Here is a 25,995-nt window from a genome sequence, read left to right as displayed (position 1 = left end):
TTCAGTCCCGTGGGCTCAGTAGTATCTCATAAAAGAAACGTGAGTTCAGACACAGAGAAGACTCTTGACGTGGGGACCCCATGCTCCCACTGACTGCTGCTCAATACTTGAACCTCTGCTGTTAGCAGCTATCAAATCCCTGGTCTACTGGAAAGTATTCATACCCACCATTATTTGATAGGCCATTTGTAAACCTCATACCTCATGTGGGACTGCACACTGTAGAACAGAAAAGCGTAATGATGATGAGGTAGATATGACGTTCCTCTTGCATACACGTTGAACCGAAACGTGTTTTTGGGTAAACGTGTTTAGGAGCTGCAATAATCGAATGTACGAAATTGTCTTAAGTTCCCTAAGATAGGAGTCTGTGGAATCACACAGAAACGCCAGACATTAAGTGAGTCCATGTTGAATCTGATTAAGCTGGCAGATTCCTGGCTGCAGGAAATTAAAGCCACACACCACACATAGTGTGCCATCTGGTTGTTGTAAATCAGGTTACTTTATAGCAGATACAATCAGAATGTAGGTAATGCATATAAAAAATTACCCGTTTAGGGAACGGTTTCATTGGCAGCTTCCATGTCCATTGTTTGGGCTCTGACTTGAGTACAACAGGGGAATTCTGGTCATGTTCGATGAGAGGCCTTTCCACGCCATGCACTTGATCAGGGTTGGAAAATAGGGGTAGGGGCCCCACCGTGGAATAGGATTCACGTTCCAGATTTGTATTGCAGACAACGGGGTAGTGGCCGAAGGACGACAAGAGTTCTTTTCACCTCGTAATAAGGATCGAATTTTGTCGCTTCAGACTTGCACTTGCACCCAGTCACGGCAGGGCTTCCTCGCCCTTGGCCCCGAGTCCGCCCCCCCCCCGCGCCCCCGCCCTCCCCCCAACACCTCCGGACACCAGAAGCTCTGTAGGAACCCGTTCACGCCAAAGGGAGTGTCTGTTATCCAAGAATCTCCTCTCTGCTTTTGCCAAGCCTCTGGAAGAAACGTAACACTCTGTGGTTCATTTGCAGTTTTTGAGTCTCTGTATTTGAAACTCTTCTTTCCTCTCTAGATCTGAATGGCATAGATTTAACTCCTGTGCAAGATACTCCTGTGGCTTCAAGAAAAGAAGATACGTATGTTCATTTTAATGTGGACATTGAGCTCCAGAAGCATGTTGAAAAATTAACCAAAGGTTGGTTCGTGATGGTAAATCATTGCATTGGCTTCTCGTGGCCAGAGTTCTCCTCCCGTTGGTGTTTCTGTATATGTATTAGATTCAAATCGACTTTTCCACCTCTGTTCTTTGTAACAATAAGAAATAAGTTAACAAACTGTACAGTTGATGTCTTCCTTCAGATCACGGTCGGGAACGTGTGTGTGGGTCCAGGGCGTTTTCAGTTTTAGAAAGCCTAGTGGATGCGTGCATCCAGGAGATTGCCAGCTGCAATCTGGTGTTTCTGTGCCCGGTGGCCTAGCGCGGTCGGCAGAAGTAAATGTCATACGGTGTTCATTGACTTGAACGCAATATCGATTTTTCAGATGTGGGAATTAGGCATTGTATTAGCTAGTTGTGTCATAGATAACCGTTAGATAATAAAATGGTCTTGGGGGCGCCTGGGTGGCTTAGTCGGTTGAGCGACCGACTTCGGCTCAGGTCATGATCTTGCGGTCTGTGGGTTCGAGCCCCGCGTCGGGCTCTGTGCTGACAGCTTGGAACCTGGAGCCTCCTTTGGATCTGTGTCTCCCTCTCTCTCTGCCCCTCCCCCGCTCATGCTCTTTCTCTCTCTGTCTCTCAAAAATAAATAAATGTTAAAAAAAAAAAAAAAAAAAACGGTCTTTGATAATAAACCTCATCATCGTGAACAATGAACCAAATGAAATTTTCTGCATCCTAAGGGGCAGAGGGGGCAGCGGCGGCTCCCTCAGGCTCCTCAGCAGTGGAGGCTGACAGTTGACAGAACAAGTTGTTTTTCCAGCTGCAGCTTTTGGGAAGGAGGACCCTGCACCTTGTGCTCGGTCAGGAGGAGGATGGGAAGGAGCAAAAGCAAAGTTTGGAAAAGGTGAAGTTCCGCTTCCAAGTCAGATGGCTCCTGGGACCGAATGCTTCTCCAAGCGGCCTGCCCCGGGGGGGACCGTCGTGTTCTGTGAAAAGGCCTCAGTCCCTTTCTCACCCCAGATTCCCTGGCGGTTGTTGACGTTTTCACGCTTTGCAAGAAGCTCGTACAAGATACAGAAGAGCCTCTTGAACGATCGCTCCATCCTCTAAAATAGTTGACATTTTACTTCTCGGATCCGCTGCTGCTGTGGCCTCTGCTCCACCCTGAACGACAGTCTTCCCCGGGGTCCGTCAGTGCAGTGGCTCCAGGTGTGAGTGGCAGGCCCTCCTGAGTCCCGGGCCCCCCCGGGCTGGGTCCCGCGCTCTGGTTCTGGGGGTCTTCTACACGATTCCGAGGTGCGCCAAAGTTTACGAGTCGCTGTTCGAAGAATACAGAGGTGGATGTCCTTAAGCACAGGACCTCTTGAAAGGTCCAAGACGTTTCAGCGTGCAGTTCTACCTTCTGCATGAAAATACGAAAACATTTGCATTTAAGTCCCTTGCTTTGGGAAGTGTTTCTGATATGGAGAGATGGGGACCATTTCGTGGGCTCGCTTCCCCAGGTTTTTTGGTGCTGTGTTCCTGAGGACTTGACTCCCAAGATGCTGAAAGTACAACTGTATTCAGAATTTGATTCCGTTCATTTTCTTTAGCTTTGAATTTATGGTGGACAGTATTACTGTAGTCGCAACTGAAATGAAAACTTTTTTCATGTTTCCAAGCATTTCCGTTAATCTCCGTACACTAGTCCCCTTTCACATTCTCTTCTTTCTTCTAAATACCACGAAGAACAAAGCTGCGCCCACCAGGGATGGCGGAAATATATTACCTACTCACGATGCAGATGAATAAGTTCCTTGAGAGGATGGCATCGTATTTGGATCTCGGTCCTGTTTTCAAATGTGACTTTATTTTCACATTCAGACCCCAGACACAGGCGTGCGGACAAGTAGGTGGGTCCAGAGCTGCAGAGACTAAGAAATGTGATCTGCCATCTTAAAAATCTGTTTAAGGTTTTTAATCCCAAACTTGCCTCAGTTACTACCATCGGAGGGGAAAGAGAAGGGACCCTTTTGTAGACCCGGAAGGTCACGCTCCTGGGGATGGCGGGTGCCGGGGCGGTCGAGGGTTGAGTGTGCCCACCTCTGCCTCAGCCACGTCCCACTGTCTGCTGTGACGGGCGGACCGGGTGCCAGGACTGCATACACATTTCTGTTAAACCTCTTGTCACCCGTGGGTTCTGTCACCGGTTTAGGCACCGGACGCGTGTCGTCCTTAAAAGCCAAGCGAGATCTGGCACCACTGCGGTGCAGGCACAATGAAGTAGCCGGCTGAGAGTGAGACCCCAGCTTCCTCCCAACTAGTTTCCACGCCTTCTTTAGAAAGTAACTGTTCGTGCCCACGTTGACGAGGCAGCTTATTCTGTTTTGAGCTGCTTTCTGTGGGGAGAGCTGATCCGTGGGGCTTATCTTTGGGGAGGTCAGAACGTGTGAATTTTTCCTCCCCGCCTGCTCATTGGGGAAGGGGTGACGCAGGAATAGGCTTGCTCTCCAGACTTTGCCTTCCGATACGCCATCGGTACCCAAACATAGGGGATTCTGGGAAAAACAGGACAGTGCTTCGAACACTCTAAAAGGTCCTAGGAAATAGATGGCAGTTAAAAACTGAACCAGCACACGATCTATGTTGTTTGAACTCTGAGACACTCAAAAAAGTTGAATTTTTGAGCTTTTCTCTCAGCAGGAGAAGTGACGTAAGCTCGAATTTTTTCATGAACGCTTACAGGCCTCTGCTACTTAGTGAGTTTCTGTGGATCATGTCAATACTTCACAAGCATCCTGTGTGTTCGTTCTGTGCTATTGAAGAGGTTCTGTCCTTCAGTGGCTTACGATTCTACCCGTGTGGGAACGTGCGTGAGATCTTGAGGCCGCCCAGCTCAGGAAGTTCTGCTGTGCTTTGTAGGACTGGGAGGATGTGGACAGAGGTCACTGCGTTCAGACGGAGAAGAGCTTTGGGTGACGAGGAGAGTCGTAGCATCAGGGCGATTGTTTGACAAAGGTTACTTTGTAAATTATGCCGCCTGCTGCTTCTCCATGTGCTTCCGGTGATCTGATCGGAGAAGATAAATGTGTGGGCACGTGAAAGTCTGCATCTGTGGCTAATGTGGTCTGTTTTAATCCCTTAGGTGCAGCTATCTTCTTTGAATTCAAACACTACAAGCCTAAAAAAAGGTTCACCAGCACCAAGTGCTTTGCTTTCATGGAGATGGATGAAATTAAAGCGGGGCCGATTGTAATAGAACTGTAAGTGACGCACACACAGGATTCATGCTAGTTTAATGGTGACTAGTAGTTCTTCTCGGTATGTGACCAAAGACTAGGTCAGCTGTCAAAGTGTTTTAAACCATGATCTTTCTACTGTGGTTACAGATACAAGAAACCCACTGACTTTAAAAGAAAGAAATTGCAGTTATTGACCAAGAAACCACTTTATCTTCATCTACATCAGACTTTGCACAAGGAATGATCCTGACATGGGTGACCTGGAACGTCTGTGAATCCTACCACTCAGTAGAGACCATCCCAGCTCGTGTAGCACAGCCCCCTCCGCCAGGCAGGAAGCAGGCCGCGCCCACGCCGGGAGGCCAGAGCGAGTCTGCAGAATTCACAGTCCGCACGCCGCTGACACGGACGACCCCTTTGGATACAGGCTTGTTGTAGTTTTGAAACCTGTTTTTACTTTTCTAGTGTTTGTGCAATTCGTAGTCTCTCTTCTAACTTACCGCTGTTCCTGCCCTGCTTCCTGGAACAACACTGCTGTCGTAGGATGTGCTCACCTTCGAAACTAATACAGCAATAAGATTGTGCTAGAATGTACACGTCGGTTCACTTCTGCTCCAGTATGCTTTTTTGGTTTTTTGAGTTAACGCCAGACTTTGGGCTGATGTGGGTGGGATGGTGTGAAACTTTCCCGAGAGGAATTGGACCAGATTTTGCTGCCCAGGGAGGTCAGTCTGGAATTGTATAGGCGGCTCCTCAGACGTGGCCTGAATTCACCCCGATCTCTAGTTCTCCTGTTTAGAAATCGTGTGCCTTGGCCGGATCGGTGTCCCCTGTGGGAGCGTTCCAGATGACCGGATTGCTTTCGAGAGCGCGGATTTGTGGTCAGCCGATGAGCGGGTCCGCTACGTCACACACACCGCTGTTCTGAGGGCGATTCCAGCGTTAACGGTGGAACCGTCTCAGAACAACTGCAGGTGTTTGGACAGCTCCGTAACGTCTTCTGAGTCGTGTTAAACCCGAGTCCGATACTGACGAGACACTGCAGGAATAACTGCTGTTTTTCTGACAACTGATTGTGAAACCTTAAAGCCTGCATCCCTCTTCTTCAAGTGGGGAGCGTGCAAAACCTGGAGCTCCTCTGTGGTTTCTTTACGTAGGTAGATAGGATCGCCATTTATTTCCTAGATATACTGACTTTCATCCCTAGGGAAATACGCAGGTCATGAGCTTATTATAATTTGACTATTTACATTACTTTTGACTTAATGGGGCGTAAATAAAACTTCCAGAGTACACCCGAGGTAGATATTTGATACACAGAACAGTAAGGCTTGGGGTGGGCTTTCTGTGGGTCAGACGTAGAACCCACGTATTTAATACTATTTTAAACGCCCAGTGCTAGCATGAGGGGAATGCAGCGCCAGTCCTTGGCCTGTTTTTCAACTAGCCGAAGAACCCTGGCCGTCCCTTCAGCATTTGCTTTTTAGAATAAGTAGCCACAATGAAGTGTTCTAGCCCTTGCACTTCTCGAGAGCTGGTCTTTGCCTTCCGTTGTCTGTCAGTTCTGTTCCAAGAGGGGGGTTATAAACTGTGAGCCTGGAGGAATTCCCAGCCAAATTAATCCTCTCTCTCGTTTTGATTAGACTAATCCCAAGATGATTCAGTCCACGATAGCTCGAGGGGAAGAATTTGCCTTAATAAATTACCCTGCTGTTCACTCAACCCTCAGAGCGGGAGCTGTCGGCCCCCAGACCGTCAGCTCCTCAAGGGGCAAGAACCACATTTTCTCCAAGTCATGTAAATGTCCTGAGGTGCTTGACGGCACGCTGTAGCCTGGAGAGCACGCAGTCCCTTCTGTTCGATGTTGCTGACGAGACCGAGAAAATAATCCCGTGAAGTACCTACTATTAAAATGTAGCAAAACTGATACATTGGTCTTTCTCTTTTCTCATAGACCGTAAGACATGTATGTCAGTGATAACTTATATGAAGGAGCATCTCCTGTCATTCACATAAATGGTCTGTAGGAACTACAGTTGCCTTTCACGCCAGTATTAAAGAAGTTTAATGGATGCCGTGATTAGCCGAACTTTAATTCAGACCTGAACGGAATGACAGAACAAGTGATCACCTTGAAGCAGTAGACACAGAACACGGTGCTTCCCACCAACTACTTTTCACTTTCCAATGAAAAAACTCAGCTATTGAACGGTCACTGTGGTCGAAATGCTTTCAGGCCGAAACACGGCTGCCTCAGAAACGAGATGGGTTTAGCCACCAAGCCCAGATACACGCTTAGCCAGTGACGGCTTCTGGAACGGCTGGAGCCCAGGGACCCCCTCCCCCACCTCCACCCCCCCAGGCACTGGGCTCCCCTGGACCCTGCTGCAGCGGCGGTGCCGTCCGAGGCTGGGCTAGGTGCCGACTACGGCAGGCTCACAGCGGCTCGGGTGAGCCGTAGGTACTCGAGTTGCTCTACAGGTCACGGACTGTGCAGAAATAGGAGATACAGGACAGACACCGGAAAAAGTTCTCGGTAAAAAAGACTGGCTCTGATTTTAAAATAGATCTAATGCACTTTTCCTACTTGCTCCTCTCTCCTAGCAGGTATGACCTATATTCTAACACTATATACGAGACATCGTATGAACTGCCTAATTTTTGTGTCCAGAGACCGACATATTCAAAAGTTGCATTTGCGGACTTAATCGTATTTTACCCAGTTAAAAACAACCTATGCTATTAAGAATGGAGGTGTTCGTCTTAACGTTTCCTCTCTTGACATGAAATGGGAAGACCTACATATGAATTCTCTTCCTGCGGAACTACTTCTGTATTCCTTAAGAATTTTGAAGAGTGGTTTTCTTTCAATGGTTATCTTCCTAAAGTGGTATTTCTTAGTTTAGTACAAAGAGAAATCTTTGTATCAGTTAAGCTTTTGTTTTTATTTCATAGCGTGGTGCTAGTACATTAAATTTATGACAAGTCACGGTCTAGGTTTCAGTAGTATCAGGATGTCACAGAACTTCGGAGAAGGGGAAAGCATAGCCTCAGTAGTGAATACCAGCCTTTTCTAATTTTGATTAAATCATAAACGTTGTTTCAAAGACGTGGCATAGAAATGGGGATAGTTAGGACTTTAAATGTGGCGTAATCCCAGATTTGTAGGCTTACCGATTTTCAAATCTAAGTGCCAACATTCCAGTCTTGATGTGGGAGTAGTTGGTAATCAACAGGAAGAACTGAGGTCCTAAACCCCCCCTTTCTCAGAGTAGTGCCCTCTTCCGATCCTTTCCCCCATATTCCTTGAAAACCAGAGGCAAAGGATGGGAGAAATATTACATTCTACTTTTTTAAAAAGAAATTTCCTTACTTCTTATGGTCACAACACATCCTGTTCAGTTTTCTGTTCTGCACCCTCAAAGCAAGAATGGTAAAGGTAACATCAGGTCAGACGACTCTTCCCCGATGGGAACTCATCCTCAGGAAAGCATTCTCACTCAGGCCACAAAAGTCACCGGAAAGCACACGGATGCCGTACAGTAAGGGCCCACAGGCCTCCCTGAAGGTCAAGGGAGACGCGCGGTTGTGGTGTTCCCAGGGGACGTTAGGCTGACCCCCCCCCCCCCCCCCCCCCCCCCGCCTCCCCGCAGTGAGCAGCAGGGAGCTTGCCGCCAGGTCACGACTCCAGCTCTGGGAGCCCATGTTTACGTGGTTCCAAGATGGCACAGTCCTCGTGAGAAAGCAATCCAATGAATCGACAGACACTTGGGAAATACTAATAACCAAATTTTTATGAACTATTACTACAAAGAACTTCAGCAAGAAGGGAGAGTTAATGATCTTTTAGTAAACATTTTTAGCGTAACAGTCTTTGCGACCAGATATTTTAAAAAACCAAGCTTATAAACACCATTGCTCTGTATTCAACTGGTGCACACTAAAAACAGGATAATAAATGGAAATACATGTTCTAGCATTTCCACAGGAAATGTTCATATTTCTCAGGACTCTAAATCATGGAGCAGTTACGCGCTACGTTAACTAGAACACAGGTATTCTTTATTGCACATTTCAAGGTTGTCAGAAGGCTCTAGCTTATGAGGTGGTTTTTATTTAGGGGGGGAAATGATATTTTTCAATTGTTTGGCTCAAAAATGCACACTGCCAGGGCAGCTTGGTTCTAAAAACATACCTTTTAAAATAAACTTCTGGATTCTGAAGCCAATGAAATCCTTTACCGTAACCAATGTGCCCAGCCCACTTTCTCTCAGACTGAACGTCAGAGGTCAGAGTTACGGGCTCTGTTTTAAAGCCTGTGAACAGTCCGGGCTGCTGCTCTGCGAGGCAGCGGGGGGCTCGTCTCTGGAGCCAGAAGGCAGGAAGTCTCTTGCAGCAGGTGGAGGCGGATAATCCTGGGGGCCGTGGGTTGGCGGTGGTGGTCGAGTACCAGGAATAAAGTACTCTCTCGGGCCAAGAGAGCCTAAAGGTCTAAAAGGTGTGTGTCCCGGGAGAAATTCTCGAGGGTCGAGAGGCAGGTCCCGCTTCCCAGGTGGAATGCCCGGCGCGTATTCCCTCAAGCCTAGTGGTGGACGTAAGCCAGGACCTGGAAAGAGTAAGTCACGTAAAAGCATGCGAACACACGTGGGCACGTCAGTCTTTAATTTCTCACAACTTGAGAAGCCAGGTGGCGGCACCCGCACTTCAGGCAGGAGGCAAAGTGAAGTTCTAGGCCGACGGCCGGCCAGCCAGCCAGGAAACAACACAGGCAGGATCTAGACGTGCCTCGACCTAGCTTGTGTGTTTTCTGTCCCACAGTTCTGCCAGCTCTGTCTCACAAGGGCTTGGTTTGTACTTGAAAGCACTGTGTGTCACAGCAAGAAGACAGACTGAAATAAGGGCTTTACTGCAACAAAGAAGTGTGACAGGACCATCTCACTGTCTGTTGCCGTGTCAAAACTTCAGGCAGTAGCTCAGCATCCACCCGACACGCCACCAGACCCAGGAGTCTGCCCCACCGGGGAAAGGCCTTCTGGCCACCCCCCAATTAAATCCTCCCTTCTCTTAGAGCTAAGCTGCCCTACCCCTGATTTCCAAGGTGGGGATTGAAGGTTCAATCTCTCTCTCCTGTCTATGATCCCCTGCATATCCTTCCATCGTGGTGATTACAAGCTTTGTTTCCTGACCGATGTCTGTGGTCCAGAGGACACTGTAAACTCTTGAGCTGGGAGAGGGAGTTCTATCCATCTGCAGAAGTAGTATTTCTGGCTTTCTAGAAATCTCTCTGGTCTACGAGATACCTACTGCCCATCTCCGTATAGGGGGACTGTGCAGCCCCCCACGTGCCCAAAAAAAAAAGCGTACTCAGCTTGCTTTGCCCTTTTAGTAGATGGCCCTGTAAAAGCCACTATTAAAATTTCAACAAGGAACAGAGAGAAAAGATGAATTCCACTCTACAAGTCAATTACTACCATTCAATTACCGTACCAAATGGTGGGGGCAGCGGCCGAGGCCCGAAAGGCCCGCAGAGCGGGGGTGGCGGTCCGTATCGAGTGGGGGGTGGTAGAGGGCCTCCCACGGGTGAGCTCATGAGGGGCACCCCTGGGAAAGGAGGAGGCCCTTTTGCAGCCATAGGAACCTGCAGAGCAGAAGCAGTTAAAATTCTGGAAGACTCGGGTATAACACACACAAGCACCAACAGCAATAAAAGCTGAGACCCAACGAAGCAGAGGTCAGGCACCTGTCCAAAGGACAACCAGTGTGACAAAGCTTTACCCCTCCCGTCTCTTCCCACTGGCAGCTCAGGCAGGCTAAAGGGATGACCCAGGAGCTAACACCTTCCCTGTCCTATTACTGCTGGAATACGCAAGGCGGAGAAAGCAAGAGGACCGTTGAAGGACATTAACAGAGGTGACTGCTAAGAAATCCTACCACAAACACCACAATCTATTCCTAGGGCAACCCCTTCACCCCCATGTCCTTCCCATTGCCACAACAGGGCACTATTTCCATACTAAGCACGGACAGAACAAGGGGCAATGAAAAATCCGCTTTCTACACATGTGACAATAGCCACCATTCAGAGTGCCTTCCATTTCACGTATTTAATCTGCAGGTCTCTCAATCTCCAAGTATGAACATCCCGTTTTAAACATGAAGGAACAGAGACACAAAGTGTTAATTTGCTGAAGGCCACACAGCATGTAAAAAGCCAGGCTGCCATTCAGGATCACGTCTGCCTGGCCTTCCCCGCCTACCGGCAATTCTGCTCCCCCAACCTAACAAAGGGGCCTCTACTCTCTGAAGTCTACTCCAGGGTTTCAGATCTTCTCCAAGCTGCCCATGGACAAAAAGACCTCAAGAGACACATGTCCCTCGAGTCCTGCACGGAAACTTAGAGAAGCAATGTTCTCCATACAGGGAGGCAGGTGGAGCTCTCATATTTACCTTCATTCACCAGTAATGCTGTGCTTTCTCATTAGAGACCCTGACCTCCTTTCCTGTGGGAAACTGGGTTGGAAATTCTAAACTATCACGCATACTCTGATTTCCACACAGAGAAGCACCGTCAGGACCGGTGCGGCTCTGGTAGAGAACATGCTCGTGTGAACGTAACTGAAGGGTACTGCTGGAAACCCACACGGCAGGTAAGGACGGATCTCCACCGGTGAGGATTTCACCTGCAGCAAACATTCTTCCCTTGCCAGTCCCTAATTTCAGATTACTCAAGACAGCGTCTGCCTAGCGTACAACTGGAGATATTCTTAAATGCCACACTTGGTGTGACGGTGAATTCTATATAGAGTTACTTTCCTTTGCCTCACAACACTTAACACCGAGGCACACACAATGCAAAGCTGGAGTGGGGGCTTTCCACATTCTTTAGTTCATTACAAGAGATGTTCTGAACAGGTGAACAGCCTAACCAAAACAGGAAAAAGGAGGAAAAACCAACCAGTCAGATTTCAGCAACCCAGCAACACTTTCAAGTCAAAGACAACAAGATCAATATTGCCATGCAATTTAAAGCCAAGCAGATTAGTGTCTGCTTCCCTTCCAGGAATACACCAAGTACAAGCTCAGTTCAGTCCTCAACCTCTAAGTACTTACTACTACTGACTGCTCAGCCACAGATGGAATGCTGGGAGCTGAGGGGCCTTCGGGGTCTTGGGCAACAGTTTGCTTTTTAAAAAAATAAATGAGATACTACAGATGTAACAGGCACACAGATGAATGATGCAGAGAGAGGACGTTGCAGAAGTTCAGTGTTTGCTGAAATACCTAGTTACGACTCAGAACACCTGCAGAACTTACCTTGCCTTCATCCATCACCTTAGTAGGGGAAGAGCTTCTCGAGCTGCTGTTCGCCATGGGAGCTGCACCGGGTCCTGGATCTGCTGAAGACCAGAGAAAGGACTTAGATTTATCCTGCCTTGTCTTCGCCCCGAGGAAGAGTAAGAAACCCTCGGATTTTGGACTCTCAACACACTCAGATCCCTTACCAGAGGCAGACGGTTTCCCAGATGCCTCAGATGACCATCGAGGACGAGGTGGAGGCCCGTCCACTGATCCTTGAGAGAGAAAGAACAGAGCCCTTGTATGGGTTTTTCAAAAGAAACGGACCAATTGTGGACAGGTCAGGGTTCAACTCTACCTAGAAAGCAGCATTAAAAACGGGTCTCCTAATACACATGAGGGGAGATCCCAAAGTTACAAACAGACTGAAAGGATTAAGGCGAGCTGTCTGACGGAAAGAACAGCAAGAAAACGTACGTTAACAGCACCGGCAGGGACTTCGGGCTACAGGCCTGCCGCAGCGGCACACACGGACGGTTTTCAGTGTGTGTAATCTGACCTCCATACCTTGCCAAGCATTACAGACGTATTTGTAAGAAATAGGTACAGCATGCTATATTAATGGGCTGTAAATTATAAAGTCTTTTATAGCTACTTTTACAATACTCCAGGGAGGAACCCCATAGAAATTTAAAGATAAAGGCTTATACTTTGCAGTGAAGAATTCAAAAGCAAAAAAATGATATTTATCGTTACATAGTCTATATTTTTATGTATTTATATGTTACGTTAATGTTAATAATAATAAACTCTTTCTGTTCTAAAGCAGATCTTACAGCAGACTATTTATTCAGCAAGACAAATTAAGAATTCTTTTTCTCTATACCGAGCAGACCCAAATTCTAAAATGTTGTTTGCATTAGAATTCTCAAAAGATGGGGGGAAAACCTCTAGGAGCCACAGTTTACTTCGAGGTAAAATGTGAATGCTCACCGAATTCACTTCTAGGCATGTCTCTTCGATTGAGCGTAGCAGAGAGCGGTCTGGCAGGCGGGTCAGCCGTCGGGGGAGGGGAGCACTCCCCCCCACTCACAGGAGATGGACCAAAAGAGCCGTTCTGGCTCAGAGGACCTGACGATGACAGTGCCCTGTTACCACTCTGAGGCCACCTTTCTTTACTGAGTTCTTGGGGTTACTTCTAGGGCATCATAACTAAGACACACAGAAATAAAGTGTGATTTCTGTACGTTTTGACCAAAACCGAGAGCTGCCCTTTCAAAGTGCTGCTACCTCTCCATGGAGGGTTCTGGGCGCTGGGTCTTCCCGGCCGTGGCTTCACAATCACGGGCTCTTCCTGCAGCACTGCCATCTTCTGGGTTAATTCCAGTAACCTGGATGCGGAGGGAAAATGGACTCACATATGAAATACAAAATTCCCCCATGCGATCACCAGAAGCACAGCCTTTAATAACCCTAAAACGCACTGAAAACACAATTCAGTATCCCATACTTGTGTCTCAGGTTGGCCGCTTCCCTCTTCTCCTCAGCGATAGCTCTTTCTGCAGCACGAGCCTTGAGCTGTTGGAGAAAACAAGATCCAAATCAGTTGTGGTGGGCCACACACAAAATAAAGGAAAGGAAAAACAAATCTTACCCAGTTATCATGAGCTTTCTTCTCGTGAGTAGCAATCTGGAAAAGACAACACATCAAAAGCTGTGTTTAGGGACTCGTTTAACAGGCACTACAACAGTCCACTAGATACCAAAGAATTCTGCAGCTCTAGGGCAGTATGGTAATTACCTGGGTTTTAAACGAGCGCTCGGTTTTCTGTAATTCATCCTCCATTTCTTGAATTCTGCGCCTAAGAATCACACTTGCGTTTATCAATTAAAGTGCAACGAAAGAACAGTTTCAACAGTCTCACCACACCCCCTTGACTGTAACACCTGCACTCCTGCAGGCTCCGGGCTCCATCCACAGCCTCGTGGTCATAAGAAGAGCATAAGATGATCAAAACTAATATTCATTTCCCTACTATTTTCCGGCTGGAGATTCTGAGTTGATACGCTAATCTTCCCGACTGCTCCTCGATGTTCTCAAGCAATCCTGCTAAAGATGTCTTTCTCCTCCATTAAGTATAGCCACGGAAGATCTCCCAGAGCTGCCACCCCTGAGTCTATCAAATGGCACAATCGCTTTCATGATTTCTGCTACATCATTACAGCAAACGGCCTTCCGAAAACAATTACTCCAACACACAAAACCCCCTGGAACCGTTGGCACGAACCAAGTTCCCTTACGGTCTTGCCGGTATTGGGTATAAAGAAATGTCTGTTAATGTGACTTTTTTCCTTTGTTAACCTAAACTTCTTTTTTCCTCACATGAATTAACTGTACTTACACCCTTTGACCGTTTATTTATGTTCTGGGCCACTTTGTTCCACGCACTGTAATGTGGTTTTTTAAGAAGCCAACAGTAGTTTCCCCAGTCGCTGACCCCTCTTTCGAAGCTGAACTCACTTGTACGTTTTTACTTCCTCTGCAGCCAAAAGCGCCTTTTCGTCCGCAGCTGACAGCCGCTGCTCTCGGTCTTGCCGCTCATACTCTTCTTGACTCAGTTTCCTAAGACAAAATCGGTCGTCAGTCGAAAGTGTTTGTCTTCCCAGCGGCCTGAATGCCTCTAAGCACACATCACCTCCCCTCCTCTCTAAAACACACAGCAGACGTACAAAGTCAGGAGAGAGCTCAAACCTGCCATTCAAGGATAAAAAAATCAATCTCTAGCCTGTTGGCAAATCACCTGCACTTTCTAATGTCTCATAAGTCTTCACTCACCAGTAAAGAAATGTCAAAAACTCTACATGCCCAGGGACAAGTTCCTTGTGCTTAACACAGTGAAAGCCCACTTCCCTGTGGAAGGCCCGGGCTGCTCAACCTCACACAGGTAAGCTTCAGGTAAAGCAAGCGATCATTACTTCTCTTATTTCTACCACAGGAAACCTAGTCACTTTCCTTATTGCTATCATGGAAGGACTGCTTCTCAATCCGAGACGGGTACCACGATAAGAGAGTCAGCCAAAGAAGGCCTTTTAGAACATGTCTTGTAACCTGTGCAATTAACCACAGAACATTCCCACACTTCAGATATGGAACACCTACCACCTATTTCAACGGAATTGTGATTTGAGAACAATCTCAGAACTGGCAATGTCTAGTGAATAAAATAGATAAAGAATCCCAGATGTTGCATTATCAGGATATTACCTACTGGAAACTGGTTTTAACCCAATTAACCTTCAAACTCAAGATGTTAATCTACTATAAAACAGACTGCAATGGCAGCAATGTTTAAAGGTTTAAAAATGCTGTTCTCAGGGCGCCTGGGTGGTTCAAGTCAGTTAAGCGTAGAACTTCAGCTCAGGTCATGATCTCAGTTTATGAGTTCAAGCCGTACTTCAGGTGAGCACAAGGCCTGCATCGGGTGAGCCCCACTCCTCTCTCCCTCTCTTCCCTCATGAGAGTCTGTCTCTCTCCCTCTCACTCACTTGTGCCCTCTCTTTCTCAAAAAACATAAAAATAAAAATGCTATTCTTGTTGCCCTTGTACATCTTTGCCCTTAAGTCTAATTCAAAAAACACTTAACTTGAAACTTAAATTTCTATGAATCAGAAGCAAAATGAGAAGAGCTATAGTTAAAGGGTTTAATAACAGGAAAGAGAAGAAAGGTTTATATATTCTTTTATACTTAATACTCAGCAAAATATCATATGAGTGGCTATATTGGCTATATTGGTTATATATATATTGGTTACCTAGTAAGACGCTAAGTCAAAAGTATGAGCAAAGTACTCTCCCTGCACTAACAAAGCTCACAGTTTACCGTGTAAAAGATGCACATAACAAGAGGAAATCCCTGTCTCTGGCTTAGGAAGAGATATGAGAAAAGATGAGTCAAATGTTTTTTCCAGCGATGAAGGAGTTGGTCTGAGAATACTGAGAACGATTAGAATCCTGGACAAAAACATAAAAAATGTGCCTGGAGGCATCAGAGAGCTAATGTATTAGCTAACAAGTGAATATATGAGACCAAGTACCAGGAGGAAGAGGAATCTCAGAATTACAAGAAAGCCTGGTATCTGAAGCCACCTTTTCTCCAGGTTCATCCCACACACTGAAGACAACAGAGACCTAAGGAGACTGAGCATAGCTTTCAACGGACCCTGGGTTGTAAGAAAAATAAGTGGAGTTCAAGGTTACCAATGACAGGGACCCCCAGTAAAAGCCCTAGGGTTTGGGTTGAGACTCAAAAGAGCTATGCAGACAGGCAATACAGTGTCCTTTGAAGGGATGAGGCCATTTCCGAAGGATCTGAATTGCTGACTGTATTAAAAATCAAATGACCACGTGCTAGAAATAAACTCCCATCTTTTCTGTAGGAAAATCATATCACCCCTCTCATTTCCTCTACAATTAATACACAATTTCTGCCTCTCAATCACTGACCGGGCACTCTACAAGACATCAAGATCAAAATCTAAAAAACGAGGGATGGACCCATCAGGTATCCACACATGGGAATCATTACACACACATCAAAATAATTATGCCTTACATATTCAAGAAAGTAAAAGTCACAATTAACAATGTTAACAGCAGAGAAACTATAAAACTGAAACACAGTCACTGACATGAACTGAATGAATGACTTCAGCAGCTGATCTGGCAAGCAAAGTGAGATTTTAGCACACTGGGAGACAGGGCAGGTAAAAACCAATCCAGAATGAAGCAAATCCTGGTAAGAATGTAGGGGACACAGGGAGAGCATAAAAAACAGTGTAAATGGAATTTGAAAAGAAGACAGGATGAGGCAGAATACACAAGGACCCCCAAATCAAGAGGTGCCTACGACCCCAAGCAGCATAAATGCACACGAGATGGGGGAGGGCAGGGAAGCAGGGAGACCTGAGCACCTCCCGGTAAAGCTGCTGAAAGTCAGAAAGAATGACTAAGGGCAACGAGAGAAGGGATGAGACGCGCGAACAAGGAAAAGAAGCCTGATCCTGGACTCCTCACAGAGACTATAAAACCGGCAAGTACCTGGTTGCTTCTACAGTGATGACATCAAGCGGCTGCGCACGCGGTGGGCGGGGGGGCCCTAACGGAGACACGCTCAGACACACCGATCGAATCTGCCACTAAGGGACGTCCTTCAAGTAGAATGAACACGACCCCGAAGGAAAGACTGCAGGTGTGCAGACAACGAAGAACCACAGGAACTATGAATCTGTGCATCGACAGAAGGAACACTGGCCAGAAGGCAGTGCAACAAGACAGGAGAAACATCTGTGATGGGTAGGTGTCTAGAGAATTATTCGGACAGCATCTAAGGCAGGTGCTAAAGCCCAGAAAGAGGTAAATCCATTAATTCAGGTCAGACTTTGACAAGTTCAGGGTGTATGGTGTGGTCTTTCGGGTAATTAGCTGGAGAGGGGAATGGCAACCTGTAACTACCCAGTGTACACAGGGGAAAAGCAGAATTACTGAAAATATCCAAACACCCCAAAGACAGAAAGAAGGAAGAAACAGAAGAACACAGAACAGGCCATCAATAGAAAGCAAACAGCAACAGGTAGATTTAAATCTAAACATATATTTAGGAGTTACGTTAGAAGAAAAGATGGGCACTCCCCCAGTCTCCCCCCGTCTCTTGCTGCAACTCACGTCGGAAAAGATTTGAAGGAACATGAACTTTTCGGGAGGCAGAGGCTGCCAGGGGGAAATACTGCCAAAGGACCTTTCACTGCAGAGAAAGCAGCGCACACAGGCTCCAAGCGGCCACAGGGCAGGACGCGCCCCACGTCGCTACAAGACACGCACCCGAGAGGCAGCTCCCCGCAACTGAGGGCAGTGCCCCACGTGCCCGCGACACAGTCCGGCACCGATCCACAAGACAGTGGAGCATTTCTCATAGACTGTAAGCACAGGAGGACACGAAGACTCGCGTTTTAGAAAGCTCACTCTAGGCTGAGACAGAATTCATCGGAGCCTGGAGGAGGGGGTGCAAGAAAGGGAAAGTGGGAAGAGGTGGTGAGTCAGGGACTGGCAGGGAAGAGGATATGGGGAGGAAGAGCGGGGTACAAGCCAGGCATGGTGACTCTGCGCATGTCGGACGAACGGAATCAAGTAGTGCCACGATGACGATCGTCAAGAAAACAACTGCCGTTTAGGACATTCAGATTACTTCTGGTGGCAGAGAAGTGCTCTTGACAAAAGTAACGTAATGAGAAATATTTCTCTGAAAGAGGCCAGGTATTTAGAGGGCTGGCCTGAAAGAAATTTGGAAAATCTAAACTGATTGTGTGGTGAGCCAGGAGTTAGAGAAAACATCAGTGGTATGGTTTCCATGTTTAATGGCATCAGGCAATAGCAGCTTGAGCTTAAATTTCAAAAAGAGGAAGCATGCTTAGCAGGACAAGCCTTCTCAGAAATCCCGGATATGCCGAAGAGTAAAGCAGAGGAGCAAACCCATATGGCAACTGCCACTGACAAGCTATTTTTAGAGAATGCGGGTATTTTCATGGAGAAGAAAACGTAAAATGAACTGCAAAAGTGTCTTTCACAAAACACACCTAACTCTAAATCCGAAATCTGTAGATTTCAGGACATTAATACCTAAACCTACACACCAATCCGGTATTTCGAGATTTAAAACTCCAAACGTCCTTGCCACAATTACACTGTGTAAAGTTTAATGTGAGCATCTGACTATATGAAGTCCAAAACTTAGAACACCTTCCTATAACTAAATATTCCTTCTGGAACATTTATTCTACTAAACATCATGTCCTACAAATCACTCAGGATTCTGAAAGTCTGTATATTAAGAAGTAGTAGACCAAACACAGGACAGATCACAGTTCCTTAAATGCCACAAAAAAACAAAGTGAAGCTCGTGGTGGAGCCACGACAGGGAGCAGGTGGGTCTCCACACGGCAGGCACAGCGGTGACACCGGCACCGGGAAACTGCGCCGGCCACAATTTCAGACGACTGATTGGAATGGAAGAAAAATGCAAGTTATGGGAAACGAAAAAGAGACAAGGACCAATCTCTACTAACTACGATGGCAAAGCCCCACAAATAATGTTCACAAAAGACAGAATTCTGTCCAGGAGTCCCACGTTTGCTCACACAACACAACACGACACGACAGCGAAGGGCGAGGCGTGAGCATCTTACTTCTGCAGAGCCATCTCCTTCTGCTGATACAGTTCGTTCAGAATCTCCACCTTCTGCCTCAGGGTTTTGCATTCGCCTTCCAGGCCGGCTTTGGCCGACTGCAGCGAACTGCGCTCCTCTTCCAATTTCTTTATCTGGTCTGTGAAGGATAAAACAGCCGGGCTGTGTGTGCACACGGGACTTGCAAACTGGGGGCGGAGGGATGCGAGAGGGGGTAAGAAACGCAGCACCTTCTTCTCAGGAAGCAGCCTACCTTCCAGGTTGCATTTAGTAGACATCGAGGCTCTAAGCTTAAATTGCAGAAGTTTTAGATCCTCTTCGACTACTGATATTGCAGTTTGCGTCTAAAAATTCCAAAAGAGACACATAGTCTTACAAGGGAGGCACAGTGAGAATTCACAGGCACTCATGGTACTCCACAAAAAAGATCATACCCGAGAAATGTCCATCATCTGCTTAATTTGATTTTTCATCTTCTCATTCCGGTCACCTAAAATACAAAACGCTTTAATCGCTTTTTCCTCCTTTGCTTTTTAAGTATATTTTCTTGATTTCTCCAAAAGTAAACAATTACAGTATTCAAACATTCAAAGGAAAACCAAATTAACCAATACAACTGATGAGGCTCCATGACTTTTAAGAGAATTGCAAACTTAGATTCAAAAAGTAAATCCCTAGTTTGCACAAGAAAAATGGTATCTGTGCCATTCTCAAACAAGAAGGGATTGGGGCGCCTGGGTGGCGCAGTCGGTTAAGCGTCCGACTTCAGCCAGGTCACGATCTCGCAGTCCGTGAGTTCGAGCCCCGCATCAGGCTCTGGGCTGATGGCTCAGAGCCTGGAGCCTGTTTCCGATTCTGTGTCGCCCTCTCTCTCTGCCCCTCCCCCGTTCATGCTCTGTCTCTCTCTGTCCCAAAAATAAATAAAAACATTGAAAAAAAAATTAAACAAAACAAAACAAGAAGGGATGTGTGAATGAAGGCTCTTCTCTCTCAGGTCAGGTATCTTATTTATTATTATTATTTTTTAAATCTACTTGTTTGTTTTGAGAAAGAGCATGTGCACGCACATGCACGCAGACACACACACACACACACACACACACACGAGTGGAGGAGGGGTAAGGGGGCAGGGGAAACGCAGACAGAGAATCCCAAGCAGGCTCCCTCCTCACTGTCAGCACAGAGCCTGATGCAGGCCTCGATCCCACAAACTGTGAAATCATAACCTGAGCTGAAATCAAGAGTTGGACGTGTAACCAACTGAGCCACCAGGTGCCCCTCAGGTATCTTATTTAGAAAGACTTACTGTCCTGTTCTCCCCTTGAATCTGCTACCAGGTGTGGTTGAAAACACCCGCTATGCAAGCAATATCCAACTTGAAAAAGTGTCTAGAAACATGTCCCTCATCAGTAAACACTGCTACCCTTTAGCTCCACTCTCTGGGTCTCAAGTAGTCTATGGCTCCCACCACCTCAGTGCTCCTAAAATTGGTTGTAGGCCTTAAAACCGCAAAGCTACACAGATGATGGGCACTAAATTTAAATGTCATCTCCACGGCACTGAGAAATAAATTTCTCCTGCTATTCAGTGCTCAGTACTTGGAGGGGGAGTCACGACTATGCTGCTCTAGATGGAAAAGCAGAGTCTGTGCTCACGGCACACCCACTGCTATACCACGCCCCGCCACCCACCTCTGCCCAATGCACACAAACGTGTGCACAAGTCCAGTGATTTGCGTCTACAACTCTAACACTTACGAGGAAGTTCACTCAGCCAAAAAGAGCAGTGGTGTACTTAAAGACAGGAACACAAAAAGAGGTCCAACCTCCCTGAAACCCATCTTACCTCCCACTTCTCCATTTGCTAATTCATCCATCTCATTTCCTCCTTTATTCTGACCCTCAGATTCAGATTCACAATCTAAGCGATTCAACTGTGTAATGCAATTAGTCAAAGCCTAGAAAAAAAGCAAAGGGGTATTAGAGCCTCTCAAAAAGATTTCGTGAGTTCATGAGAATTAAGCACGTATTCAAGAGAATAAACTTACGTTAATATTATCATCTTTGTGAGTAAGAGCTACTTCCAAATTTTTCTGAGACTTCTCAAATGATTTAATTTGTTCACTGAGCTCAGCATGTGATTTACTCCAATCTTTGATTTCTTGCTGCAACTGAAATGTTAAAACACATGAATTTCCAAAGGCTAGGGCTTTTGCACTGGACATGTCAGGACCGTGTGAATGACACAGGGAAGCAGGGGGCCATGCTACTCTTCACTGTCACTATGGACTGAGGCCTTGGTGAAGGGAGAGGGGGCAATGGCTCCTACCCTCAGAACTGCAGTGAGAACATGACAGTTGTCAAGGAAGTCGATCCAGTTTACTGTACCCTTCAGAAAACTGCAGCCACTTCAAATAATTCACTTCAGTAGGAACCCAGGAGCACATCTCCCTGTCTCCCATGTCCACTGCAGGTCATGTAACCTTCCCTTGGTCAGTAAAGAAGTTAATTGCTCAAAGGAGGGTTATGAATACCAAATTCTTTGGTCAAGAAGCAAATCCATCATCCCCCTGAGTCTATTCAAGTTAGTAACTGGTTGGTATTTGACAAGGAAAAGACTAAACACTCTGATAGCTATAAGGAATTGTAGAGAACAGAAAATCCAGAACAGATGGAAGATATATACATGAACTCAATTTTGGGAGCACAATTTAAACTTTGCATATCTAAGAATAGAGTTCTGCATACATATTTCATTTCCCTAAAAAAAGATCTGAAAAAAGATACTCAAGAGGTAATGATACTCGGTCCCCTAGTTCACATAATCTAGGATGTTAAACTTTCCTTTACCTGCTCTTTCTTCTTCTTAAGCCTAGCATTTTCTTCTTGAACCCGATGGCATTCAGACTTCACCTTCTCTTCGCTAAGTTTAGCTTCATTAAGAGCAATCTGAACCTAATGCAAAACACTATTAGTGAATTAATTCCAAAGGGGAGGTGGGGTGGGGAGGTGTTACACTTTCTCAATTAGACATCATATAGTTTTCATTTATTGCATATCCTAACAAAAATCAAATGTCTGCTCCTCAACAAAACTAAGGCACGCAATCTTGCAGAAATTACAGACAGCTTTACCTCTGAAAATTCGGAGGCATTCACTGAAATAACATCCTTTAACTTCTCTATAGACTTCTTGTTTTCCAGAATCTGCCATGTGGAAAAAGAACACACACAAAAAAATGTGGTAGAATTTTAGTAGAAGAGTGGGATATATGCTAAAAAGATGAAACATCATTCCAGGGCCATCCCCTACTTCTCAGGTAAAAGCAGGTGATTCACTTTCAGCCGAGGAGAAAAGTCAAGAAGGTAAAGAGGTAAGGAAAGAAAAAAATAATCGGAGCTCTATCACATGTCATCCACAACCTTCCCGACTGTGAGATAACGTGGTAGATGACCAGACCAAAAAGGGGAAAGAAAAAAAGAAAGAAAAAACAAACTTTCACATAATCTAGTTCAAATCAATGGTTTTTCCTATTGGTAGGGGAAAAAAAATCCCCAAGTCACTTTAAAAATTCTCTTGGGGCACCTGGGTGGCTCAGTGGGTTAAGCATCCGACTTCCACTCAGGTCATGATCTTGAAGTTCGTGAGTTTCAGCCCCACGTCGGGCTCTGTGCTGACAGCTCAGGCTGGATTCTGTGTCTCACTCTCTGCCCCTCCCCTGCTTGCGCGCTCTCTCTCAAAAATAAACTTTAAAAAAAAAATTAAAAATCCTCCTGCCTGAACTGAAAAATGGTTGGCCTTGAGGCAGAATACACAAATAAATCTCACTTATAGAGTTCCAAATAATTTGTGAAGATACTGCCTCCTCAAGGAGGTGGTGCCTACTCTTCAGGCTCTCGGCTGGGGGCCGAGTGCAGTCCCTTCCTTCCAAAGAGAACAGCACACCAAGAGTGGGAACCGGTGAACAGAGTGGAGAAAGCTGGCAAATACCAGATCAACCCGGTGCACAAGCTCGACTGGGTGTGCCGTGTATGGGAACCCCCTAGACCAGCACTGCAACCTTTCTGAAATTCTAAAACTGTTCTAAAAGGCTTGTTTTAAAAAGGATCATGCAAAACGAAAAAAAAGTACTAGAACTGTTCGACTGGGCTACGGTTTCTTAGTTGTTCCATATGTTTCAGAGGGCAGAGCCAAGCAATATGAAAATTACCCAGGGCTAAGAACACAAATACTTCTTAGAGCCATAAAAATAACAACTTGTGGTACTAGCATTTAAGATTCTATGAAGACGGATGGGTGCGGGTTCAACTGCCCTGACTCCCACTCTTCCTTTAGTTAAAGCATGGGAAAATGCAGAGTTTAATTCACCCGCCCCTACATGGCAGTTAGAAAGCAAAATCACAGTAATGCCTTGCAGCAAAACTTTACCAAGTCCTGATTCTTTGCATTCTGTTCTCTCTCAGATTCTAACATAACACGCAGATTTTTTGCTGTATCATCCAGAAGTTCATTCGTTTCTTTAAGTTTCTTGATTTTATCCTATTAACAGACATTAATAGTAATTACTCACTATTTTTCTTTTGTTTTTAGAATGTAATCTCAAAAAGAGAAGGGATTTTTACCTTAAATTTAACTGCTTCATCAGACAGAATCATATTCTGTTTCTTGGTTTCCTGAACATGTTTCTTTGATTCCTTGATCTATAGAAAATAAAGCACTCAGAATTAAGAAATGTAAATCACAGTGCTATCCAAACATACCTCTGAGTAGGTAACCCCTTAGAGAAGAAAACAATACACATAGGATGGTTACTTCCGATTTGGATGGTTTGCAGGAAATAATGAAATGTTAAAATAACCATTGTAACTGAACTATGATACAGGAAGAAATAATCCAAGCCGGAATCATGAGGGAATATACTGAAATAAATACTGAAAGAATAATTATACCTTCTGTTCATAATTTGACAACTTTTGTACAAGTTCTGCATTTTCTTTCATGATATTCTTCAACTTCTCAGAAATCTGCTGTTCAGTGACTAGAAGGGAGGGGAAATCCATAAGATTACTATGATCACTAAATAAAACTGAATTACCCAATGTATCAGCAGTATGCTACCTAGCACTATGAAGGAAAAGGACTCCCGAACATAACTATTATGCCCTTAAAAAAAGCAATCTGTAGCTGACAGCAGTAAGGGTATAAAAATACTACTAAAATTTAAGAAAAATATGATAAGGACCTTTATTTCAATGAGAAACTCCAATTTAAACTTATTTCAAAGAGAGGAAGTAGAATAAAATACTTCAGCTTGATATCCTTCCCTTTATGAAGTACCTTTCTTCTTAGTAAATGCGATCATTTTGGATACATGTCATTTGCAAAAAGAAGAGACAATAAACATAAGCCCGTAGATTTACATCTCTAGTCCTCAAATTACCTTCCTAGGTAAATATATAGTGTTGGTTACACCGTTAGCACAGGAATACTGTTCACATTGACACGTCTGCCCCAAATCAAACTAGTCATCTTCTTCCTACTCCCACAATTTGTCCCATCTCATCTCCTGTTTCATTTGGTGGCATCACCAACTGCTGTGTCATCCAAGCTAGCAACCTGGATTAGTAAAATGTTCAGGAGTGAATAAGTGAATCAGGCATCAGAAGTCATTGTTATCTACTTCTAGCTTACATACAGAATCAACTCAGATCAAACACCAATACTGGGGGAAAAGTACAAGTAACAAAATAAGCCTAAATATTTACCTTGATATACTCTATTCTTTACCTAGAAGAAAAAAAAATTAGATGTCAAAACGTTAATAGAAATATTATAGTATTATATAATATTACAGAAATAATATATACAAGTCAAATCATAACTAAATGAAAATTTAATAACAGGTTCAAAATAATCTGTAAGATTAAAAGTAACAAAAGGTTAAAAAGCATTTCAAATCTAATTGGTAGTGATACGTCATAGTTTCTGATAAATAAAAGCACTAAAGTGAATACCTCATTTTGCAACTAAAGGTATTTTTATCTATTAAAAGAGCACCAATCTTATTAAATAAGCACTTAACATTAATAGTGGAAATGGGTCTTTTCATATTAAATACACTAGTGCTTCTTTTACCTGAAATCATTCATTTGACAACCCCCAACAGCCAGAATGAGCTCTAGAAACAATGATCATTCAAAGAGACTCTCAGGAAACAAGATTAAAGGCATAATCTTTGTACTAAGATAACGTCTCTTTCTCTCACCAGAAAACATCTTAAATCCTATTAAAAGTTGGCAACTGGATGGGGCACCTGGGTGGCTCAGTCAGTTGACTGTCCAACTTTGGCTCAGGTCATGATCTCACAGTTCATGACTTTGGACCCCACGTTTGGCTCTGTGCTCTCAGCACAGAGCCCGCTTCGGATCCTCTGTCCTCCTCTCTCTCGCTGCCCCTCCCCAACTTGCGTGCTCTCTCTCAAAAATCAATAAACGTTAAAAAAAAAACAAAAACAAAAAAAAGTTGGCAATTGGCTGAGTTTAGAAATCTAATAAACTAGATCATCTCATTTTCCCAAATCTTTAAACACAGTGGTCCTCAACCTAAAAGGGAAAGAAGACTGCTAGAGGAAAATTCACGAACAAGAGAAATGACAACTAACCTCTACCTCATCTCTAAAGATAGCACTGAAGTATAGAGTTATAAAATCTAAGCGATACTCAATTTGTTTTAAATTGTATCACCAAATGTCTTTGTGACCCATAATTTATGTCCACGTTCAAAAGTTACAAAATGGTAATGAGATACCCAAATCAGTCCATAAATCATCCATGATATCTTATTATTAGAGTATCTAACACCACTTTTAATAATGTCATTATAGGAAAATGCAGGCCGAGTTCCAACATGGAAAGAAATGGCTGTTTCTCTAATGTCACAGCCTTGCTAATGAGAGACTAAGCTTCTTTTGCACCAGATTTCTTTTTCACCCAGATCAGCAGGCAGGAGGAGGCAGGGAAGAAGCAAGAACCAAGCAAATTAAGAGCAGGGCCCACGGTTCCAAAGTCAAACACAGAGGCTGAGA

At 45.0% G+C, this 25,995-nt stretch overlaps 2 protein-coding genes across 11 annotated transcripts in view; one reads left to right on the top strand and one right to left on the bottom strand.

The window, feature by feature from the left end:
* AIDA (axin interactor, dorsalization associated) overlaps positions 1-7,311 on the top strand; it is a 39,120-nt gene extending 31,809 nt beyond the window's left edge. Inside the window, exons 8-11 of one of the 4 annotated variants that reach the window (XR_007148110.1) lie at positions 1,070-1,192; positions 4,281-4,398; positions 4,525-5,530; positions 6,332-7,311. Coding sequence is in view for 2 of the 4 variants with exons in the window: in XM_047840360.1 (XP_047696316.1) it covers positions 1,070-1,192; positions 4,281-4,398; positions 4,525-4,621 (338 nt within the window). In the remaining 2 variants the exon portion in view is untranslated. The other 3 variants (XR_007148111.1, XM_047840360.1, XM_047840361.1) reach the window with 3 other exon arrangements.
* Positions 7,312-8,153: 842 nt separating this feature from the next.
* Positions 8,154-25,995, bottom strand: part of MIA3 (MIA SH3 domain ER export factor 3) — a 55,515-nt gene continuing 37,673 nt past the window's right edge. For 2 of the 7 annotated variants that reach the window (XM_047840349.1, XM_047840353.1), the window contains 22 exons: positions 24,677-24,698; positions 23,861-23,949; positions 23,534-23,611; positions 23,340-23,450; positions 22,046-22,117; positions 21,762-21,866; positions 20,960-21,082; positions 20,758-20,869; positions 19,347-19,402; positions 19,166-19,256; positions 18,913-19,051; positions 14,195-14,296; positions 13,475-13,535; positions 13,328-13,363; positions 13,184-13,251; positions 12,964-13,064; positions 12,667-12,804; positions 11,880-11,948; positions 11,692-11,771; positions 11,488-11,559; positions 9,865-10,015; positions 8,154-8,983 (listed from right to left, as the gene is read on the bottom strand). In XM_047840349.1, coding sequence (XP_047696305.1) covers positions 8,673-8,983; positions 9,865-10,015; positions 11,488-11,559; positions 11,692-11,771; positions 11,880-11,948; positions 12,667-12,804; positions 12,964-13,064; positions 13,184-13,251; positions 13,328-13,363; positions 13,475-13,535; positions 14,195-14,296; positions 18,913-19,051; positions 19,166-19,256; positions 19,347-19,402; positions 20,758-20,869; positions 20,960-21,082; positions 21,762-21,866; positions 22,046-22,117; positions 23,340-23,450; positions 23,534-23,611; positions 23,861-23,949; positions 24,677-24,698 — 2,187 coding nt within the window. In that variant the 3' untranslated portion in view covers positions 8,154-8,672. Of the gene's footprint in view, positions 8,984-9,864; positions 10,016-11,487; positions 11,560-11,691; positions 11,775-11,879; positions 11,949-12,666; positions 12,805-12,963; positions 13,065-13,183; positions 13,252-13,327; positions 13,364-13,474; positions 13,536-14,194; positions 14,297-18,912; positions 19,052-19,165; positions 19,257-19,346; positions 19,403-20,757; positions 20,870-20,959; positions 21,083-21,761; positions 21,867-22,045; positions 22,118-23,339; positions 23,451-23,533; positions 23,612-23,860; positions 23,950-24,676; positions 24,699-25,995 lie in introns of all 7 variants that reach the window. The other 5 variants (XM_047840352.1, XM_047840354.1, XM_047840348.1 and 2 more) reach the window with 4 other exon arrangements.

Source organism: Prionailurus viverrinus, chromosome F1 (assembly GCF_022837055.1).
Source record: "Prionailurus viverrinus isolate Anna chromosome F1, UM_Priviv_1.0, whole genome shotgun sequence".
NCBI classification, from domain to species: domain Eukaryota; kingdom Metazoa; phylum Chordata; class Mammalia; order Carnivora; family Felidae; genus Prionailurus; species Prionailurus viverrinus.
Note: the sequence above shows the minus strand (reverse complement) of the source record. Positions and strands in the feature narration are given on the sequence as shown.